Source organism: Amphiura filiformis, chromosome 16 (genome assembly GCF_039555335.1).
Source record: "Amphiura filiformis chromosome 16, Afil_fr2py, whole genome shotgun sequence".
Taxonomy (NCBI): domain Eukaryota; kingdom Metazoa; phylum Echinodermata; class Ophiuroidea; order Amphilepidida; family Amphiuridae; genus Amphiura; species Amphiura filiformis.
In genome coordinates, this window is record NC_092643.1 from 44,375,012 (window position 1) to 44,382,957 (window position 7,946).

The window sequence follows — 7,946 nt, forward strand, 5'->3', positions numbered from 1 at the left end:
TCAAATGTAACACGGCTCTTTAGTCTCTATAAAATTGGTCAAAATATACATAGATTACTATACGGCGACCTCTGAGCAATGTCATTAATATCGTGGTAAGAATTTTGCCGTTCTGAAATTATTTTCACTGTGGTGAACATTTTCTTTCGCCGCGCAGATTCCAGAATGTCGCCACGAAAAAACCCTCTTTTTTCCAGTAGTGTGCGCAGCACATTGAAAGTGGTGGGGCCAGGTTGTTCAGTTCCCCCGAATGGAGTCTGATTAGGAGCAAATTTGGACGTTTGAAACGTTTTTCGCCGATCCCCCGAATAACCAACCCCTGCCCCCCCCCCCCCTTTGCGCACGCCACTGCTTTTTTCTTGGTAAGAGGCGACAGGCATTGGATAATATTTTGCTGAGGCGAAATTCTGAGCGCCAAAAAGTCCACCCCCTCCCAATTTCGCCGCGGTGAAATTATTATTTACAACATTTTCGTTATCGCATGATTTGTGAACTGCATTCTCAATCTTCCCGAATACTCCTTGCCCCACAATTCCCTATGAATAAAGTAAGCTTTTGCTACAGTTTCGACGTGCCAATTTCGTCTCGGAGTATGTTCTTGCTTCTAAGCCGATTTCCATAAAGGTCATTTTTCATCGTTGCCATCATGCTTCTGTCGATACCATTTTTACCTACAGATAAAAAAAGTTACGAAATTAATTGAAGATGTATTACTTTACTACACCCCCTGATAAAATTTTGTGACTAATTTTGCATTTTTCTCAAAAAATAACTTCACACTGGTAACAAAAGTTATGTATGTTATAGGGGCAAGGAATCCAATATACATTCCAGCGGTACCTCTTTTCTTATCATAAATAACGTACCGCTTGTCTTGAGTCACTGAAATTCCAGTGTAGTAATTGGATCCTAGCCCCTATAATATACATAACTTTTATTACCAATGGGTTATTATTTTTGAGAAAAATGCAAAATTAGTCACAAAGTTATCAAGGGGTGTAGTACTACTTTAAATCATGTAATTTAATGCCGCCACCCATGTACACCCCCCTCACTCAGTACTTTCAGCTACTTCCTCTGTCTCTTGCTTCTATCTGTCTCCCATTCTCTTTCTGTCCTCTCTACTCTCTGTCTCTCCTAGTCCTGTCTGCCTTTCTAAGATCTCATACCGTATTCTCTTTCTATTCTAAACACTCTCAATTTCTTTCTACATCTCTCTGTACTGGACCAATTTCTGTCTCTGGTCAGCCCGGTAAGCTAGCCATTCTCATGGTTCCCATTTTACTTCGAAATTCCTAGTCAGTTGCATTCTGCACGCTTGTTTGCAAAATTCCTAGTCAGTTGCATTCTGCACGCTTGTTTGCAAAATTCCTAGTCAGTTGCATTCTGCACGCTTGTTTGCAAAATTCCTAGTCAGTTGCATTCTGCACGCTTGTTTGCAAAATTCCTGAGTCAGTTGCATTCTGCACGCCTGTTTTCGAAATTCCAAGTCAGTTGCATTCTGGACGCCACTGTGGATTCAGGCTCCGTAAGCTTGTTGAATGACCATCTTTCTCGCCTCTCTGCCCTCTTTTTCCATCTATCCCTCTGTATATTCCATTGTCTTTCTCCCTCTCAACCTCTCTCTTCCCTCCCTCTCTCTTCCTCTCTCCTCCTCTCTCCACCCATCCCCCTCTCCGTAGTCCCCGTCCACCCATCGGCAATTACGACCCTGAATTGTAGGCGGCTGTACGGTCTGGATAAAGAAAGGCATCAAGAATCGTTACTTCTCTTACCTAGACTTCTCTTGGCCAAATCACATGAGAATGGTACCAAGTCTTGAGTTGGGACTACCGCATCAAGGAGACTAGCCTTGAGAGCCTCATCTGGTGTGTATCGCGTACCCCATAAAACCATATCTCGTATAACTTGCGGATTGGGCGACTTCAGCCTGCAAGTGTAAAACGCAAATAGCGACTTATAAATACCAATCAGTTTCAGAACAGCACACAATATACCTCCTCATTGGTCAAACATCATTGCTTACCGTTGAAAGACTGGTTGAAATTCAGTTTCAGTTTAATACTATAATTGCAGTGCAAGTTTCATAAACATTGAGTTTATTTCGCGCGGAAAACACTATTTTGCCCCCCCCCAAATCAAGGTGTTTCCGAATGCGTGCGTATTTAAACGGTATACTGTGAACAAGAATTATATGCCAAAAATGTTATATTTTTGCTCAAAAACTAGTGGGCTCTTTAAGTCTGGCTGGTGGAAACTGCCGGTATAGTCTAATTTTTATATATATATATTTTTTTGGGAAGGGGATGCCCTGCATATCCTCTTCCCCCTTGGCGCGCACCGCCACTAGAAATACGGGCTATACAATTCTACTTTCACGCCGGGAATTGATGATTTAGGCTACACCAGTTCAAAACTCAAATACTTAAAGAGGAAGCCTCGCCAGTGTAGTTCTTCTGGAGTGAACCAAACCTGCCTGGTTATCAAATTAATCACTGGTAACAAGTGACTTAGCTAATGCGTATGTTATACCACTCTAGGGTCATTTGTTTGGCACGATCAAGGACATTTCACTCCCTGAAGGTTTGGCTCACCCCAGAAGAACTGCTCTGGCGGGGTTTCCTCTTAAAAATAATCTGTAGTAATTACTTTTCAAATTCAACTCATACTAACTCAATGATTTCGGAGAAGAACGGTGTAAATGGCAGCTTGATATGAATTTCCGGTAAAGAAAACCATCCTTTGCCAGAATGCATCACCCGAAAGTCACACACCAAAGGGAGCAGAGCACCAGCCGCAAAAGCGTGTCCTGAAAAAGACAAGTTATGACGCATATACAGCGTAATGACATAATCATTTCGCTTTACAGAAAGTCGCTGACCAATATGACCCAAAACCAAGAAACACACCTTATAATAGCATTTTTGCATCATCCTGGGATGTAACTCTATATAGGCGCGAACCCTGGTCCGCCTATGCATAATAACCATCGCAGCCATCATCAGCTCCCCGAGCTCATTACGAGTCGACAGGGACAATTAGCATTAAGTTCCTTACCCCTTTCCACAAGAAGAAGAATGGCACGAATCTTATTGTGCAAGAAATGGGTAATTTTGTTTTTATTGACTCGAGTTAAACTTGAACGAGTCATGGATATGAGATGACTACCCAACTATAGCAATTCACATTTCCATGATGCAGTCATGTCTACAGTAGAATTCACCACGACCTTTGCAGGACTTAAACCCCATTAAAAGCTATTAAACCAAGATAACATTCATTGAAAACAGCTCAACTATGTTACATCAGACCTTCTCTGGTTAAATCCACACACACATGTTTCTGTTTTACCTGTGCAATGAGCTGGTATTATAGTTTCAGTTGGGTGAACGATTATAAAGCGAACGCAATATAACAATACTGTGTTGGTCTTTGTTCACGAAATTAGACAATAGTGTGCATATTGTTAACCACATTCTTGAAAATGAGAAACATAATGGCTGTGGAACGTAACACGGTTTGGAAATAACTTCTTCATATTTTTTGGTGTTATCTGTCGTTTACATATCCTTCCTAAAACACCAAAGTGCGAATATTTCCAAACACCTAAATTAGCTAAAAATTTAGGACATGTTACAAAACTATCTTTTCTAGAATTTCAGAAGAGTACTTTAAATATTGGCCGGTTATTTTTCACACAGTGACGTTAACTAGGCAATGTCTTATTACCTATAACATACACTAAAACACCAAAGTGCGAAAATTTCCAAACATCTAAATTAGCTAAAAATTTAGGACATGTTACAAAACTATATTTTCTAGAATTCAGAAGAGTACTTTTAATATTGGCCGGTTATTTTTCACACAGCGACGTTAACTAGGCAATTGCCTATACTTCTAACATACACTATTTGTAGAGGTTACGCGTCAATGGTAAGAGGACTGTGTATTGTGTATTATAGGAAAACGGACAGTAACTGCAGTATGTAGGCTCTATTTGCACTGCACTGCCCCTAAGTTTGATGTGTATTATTGGTGTTCGCCATTTTGTCGCTTTAGTTTTGACGTTTTTGATTTTTGGGGAGTGCAGTAAAGGGAGTGCAACGATTATCAGAATGACTTTGAATGTCGTTTGTAATCATAAATTATTTTCATGTTTTAATAACGTCTTTATTACATCTTACCATTTATGGCCGCCACAGTCGGTACAGGGAATGTTGCTACTCTAATAATAAATGATTTCAATGCCATGAAATACTGCCTTACAACTGGAGGATGTTGTGTCGAAACCCAATTCAGATCTATGCCATTACTGAAAAATTTGCCGATGCCGGTGAAGATGAGAGCTTTTGTCGATTCATTCCTGTGTGAAAAACGTATATAGAAAATTATACAAGAAGGCCCGAATCTAGAAAAGACCTCCGCGTTACTAGTCGCAACTATAGTACCTGCTCTCAACGTAAACTTTTAAACTTGCTGCCTGTTGACATACAGAAAGATAACATATAGGAATGATTGAAAGAGTAGAGAAAATAAACTAATGGAGAAAGGAGGAAAGGTTTTGCGGTTCTAAAGGCCAATAATGCATCAAAACGAAGGTTTTGGGCGCTTGCCCTTCCCGAGAAAAATCATCATACACATTGAGTGGAAATGACACCTATAATTAAACCTTGTGATTACCGTTATAAAATCATACCATTCCTCTTGTGTGTCATCTTTACTTGTCTCAATGTTGATGTTTGGGTACAAACACTGTACACCGATCCGGGACACCAATAGATGCCTTTTTAAGTAGGTGTATAGTAAATTGTATTCCCTACTGCAACAAGTTGCGGCCTCAAAGTTCAACTCACCTTTCAACTTCATCCATGCACTTTTCTATCGCTCCAATACTGTTCAAATTGAAGCGATTTTCCGTATCATTCAGTATCAATACAGCTACATCATCAACATATCGCAAATGATGACCACGGGGTACATTGGTTAAATCTAAACGACTGGACATGATTGGTGTCGCCGATAGGTGTGTGGAAATAATTCTTTATGAAATCAGAAAAGTTCGCAAATCTCCAGCGTGTGATCGATCGACCTTTGAACTGTAAGCAATGAAAGAGATTGATATCGCGCCCCATATACAGGGTGTCCCATAAAAAATTACCGGGCGAATAAATTTGGACGTAAGTCGAGAAATAAATATCAGAATTCAAAAATCTAAAAATATGCTAATTTTACCGGAATCGGTTGACTGATTGCGAAGAAATGAGCGATTACATAACGCATGTGTCAATTCACTTCATTCCAAGTTTGAAAGAAAGATCATTCAACACAATGCGAACTATAATAGTGGTTAGGCCGTGTAAAATTAATAATTTGGTTCTCGTCCCTCCCTCCTCAATTTCTGGGATTTGTCAGATTTTTTTTTTTTTTTTTAGATTTTTAAATTTTTTTAAGACTTTGGAATGATTTATGAAATCTTCATACATATAAATAAGTTTATTAGAGAACAAGCATCACTTCCAAGTCTTTTTGTGGTACTCTAGGGGGTTTATCATCGTTTCCTCGAGCACTGTTGGAGAAGACCGAAAACTACTGACAATGCCAATTTTACATTGAAAAAAAAAAAACAAAACAAAACACCTCCCTCCCTAATCAATTCATAAAAATACAATGGAAGAGAACCAAAACATTAATTTTATACGGCCTTAACTGTCAATGGGCATCGTTTTTGTTCGGTGAAATCCTTTTTGTTCTTTTTAAACATCTGTTTCTTGCAAAACATTTAATTAGGTTTTGTTCAAATTTGAAAACCTGTACGATATTGGAAATGAAGGCTTGCATGTAAGAAGATGCTAGGTTCTTGTAAATGACTTTTTTCGTTAATGTTGATATAAATGTTGCATAAAGAATTATTGCATAGTGTATTCTAGCTAGCTTAAAATATTTCTCACACACATTCATGTTTTTGGAATATTTCCAAGAAATTGTAATGCAACATTTAAATCTTTTAAAACTTCAACATTAATTACATGGTAGCAAAATCACACATAAAGCTGTAAGCACTTGATCATTGGCACTCTTGGCACAAATGTTCTTTGGAAAGTTAAAATATAGCATAATTATTTGTACAACCTAAAGAATTAAAGTTGGAAAGCTTCCAATTGCAAAAATCAAAGTTTTCTCGGACAAACTGTTATTTATCTTCAGTGAAAGCATGAATAATATAACACCGTCGGATTATAAAATAGATAATGTGGACTAAATTTAATGAGATACACAAACTTTTGGAAGCGGTGAGCGAGTATGAAAAAAGTGCATGTTGATCAAACTTGGAATGAACTGCATTGATGCTCGCATAATGTAATCGTGAATTTCTTCGTAACCAGTCAACCGAATCAAATAGGCTATGTGCTACATTTTAAATTTTTTGATCCAATTTTATTTACTCGGTAATTTTTTTCTGGGACACCCTGTACAAGGTCTGTATATTGACCACAGGTAGTGTTATCAAAATGTTTTATACACTGAGCCTTTTTGAATTATACACATATTATTCCCTCAAAGAAGATTTATGACATAACAAGTTTTTTACACGATATTGATCATGAATATAATTGAAAACTATTGCTTAATGACTGAGAACCCATTATTGACTCATACCAACATCATTACTCCTTACTGAGTTCAGCCATTTCCAAGAAATCGGGTTTGAATTCTCAGACATGAAAAAGAGCGCTGATTATTAACTTTGGCCATCTATGTACATTGAAAGCGACCTTGGGAAATACTTAATTTTCACCTTATTATCCATACTTTCAACATCTTCCCAATCTAAATCACCCAGAAGTACTTCTGCTGGGCTGTTTCTTAGGGCTTTAAGAATAGCTCTTGCCATTTCAATTTGGAGACTGAGAAGTATTTTATGATGAAATAATTGCACATACATTATTTCAATAATGTATCAAATGGCTGGTAAAGCCAAAGATTTCCAAAGAATATTCTTTTTTTCATTCATCATTTATTTTCATAAAAATATATACATACATCAAAACCAGATAATATTAAATTAACAAAATACATCAAAATCAGAAAAACAACTTAATTAGGCTACAACAATTTAATAACAAGACACGTTATGGAGAAGAAGGCTGGAAGGGCAAGAGGCCTGAATATTACCATAATAAACCCTATAATTGACTTGCCATATCAAATCAAACTATGTCCTATTTTAATGACTTCAGATTATAAGTGTGACCAAATAGATTCCTGGTGATATTCCGTTCTGACAAAACCAGGAACAAGTCGCATTTGTAACATTGCATGATTTTGATAAAAATGTAAGCACTAGACAATAAAACTTTAAAATGATGTCAAAATTATATACACAACATCAATACTCTGTTTTGTAAATGATACCTTGATATTTTTGCCAAGTTACTATTCTGAGTAATGGGCTAATTAGTTTCCTGCCTTACACAGGATGAATACTCTGATCAACTTAAGACAAACATTTATTTCTAAAACTGACACTCATCATTCAGACGGGTTTACCGGGCTGGCTAGGCTAGCTCCATGGCTAGGCCTATAGCCTACCGAGAAGAAATTGACCGAAACTGCTATCTTGATCAGTGAATTTAGCGGGATACGTTTAGGCTAATTTAGGCTCCCGGAGGGCCACTTACATTACGTGATGGACACCATGCTCATGTATAGACTCTCGAAACACCAGACTTGTAGTATTGGGACCCGCCATGAGTACGGGTACGGGTAGGCCTACGGGTCCCGGACCATGAATACGGGTACGGGTCCGAGGCCATGGGTACGGGTACGCCGGTCCGAAGTCAAAGTAGGGCATGAGTACGGGTATACGGGTACGGGTCCGAAGCCACGGGTACGAGTCGAGTACGGGTACGGGTACGGAAATTGGGACTCGCATACGGGTACGGGTA

At 38.4% G+C, this 7,946-nt stretch overlaps 1 protein-coding gene across 1 annotated transcript; it reads right to left on the bottom strand.

Moving 5' to 3' along the window:
- Nucleotides 1–347: 347 nt before the first annotated feature.
- On the bottom strand, nucleotides 348–5,005 carry LOC140172677 (uncharacterized). The gene is made up of 5 exons (XM_072195809.1): nucleotides 4,854–5,005; nucleotides 4,185–4,363; nucleotides 2,674–2,809; nucleotides 1,776–1,930; nucleotides 348–671 (listed from the first exon to the last, which is right to left on the bottom strand). The coding sequence occupies exons 1-5, from the start codon at nucleotides 5,003–5,005 to the stop codon at nucleotides 559–561; spliced, it is 735 nt and encodes a 244-aa protein (XP_072051910.1). The 3' UTR covers nucleotides 348–558.
- Between the last annotated feature and the right edge of the window lie 2,941 nt (nucleotides 5,006–7,946).

Excerpts from the sequence above, each read along its gene's own strand:
- LOC140172677 (XM_072195809.1), bottom strand. The coding sequence starts at position 5,005 with ATGTCCAGTCGTTTAGATTTAACCAATGTACCCCGTGGTCATCATTTG. Across the intron at positions 2,810-4,184 it reads GACTGTGGCGGCCATAAATG|GACACGCTTTTGCGGCTGGT; the intron begins GTAAGATGTAAT and ends TGTCTTTTTCAG. Across the intron at positions 1,931-2,673 it reads TTCTTCTCCGAAATCATTGA|GCTGAAGTCGCCCAATCCGC; the intron begins GTTAGTATGAGT and ends TTACACTTGCAG.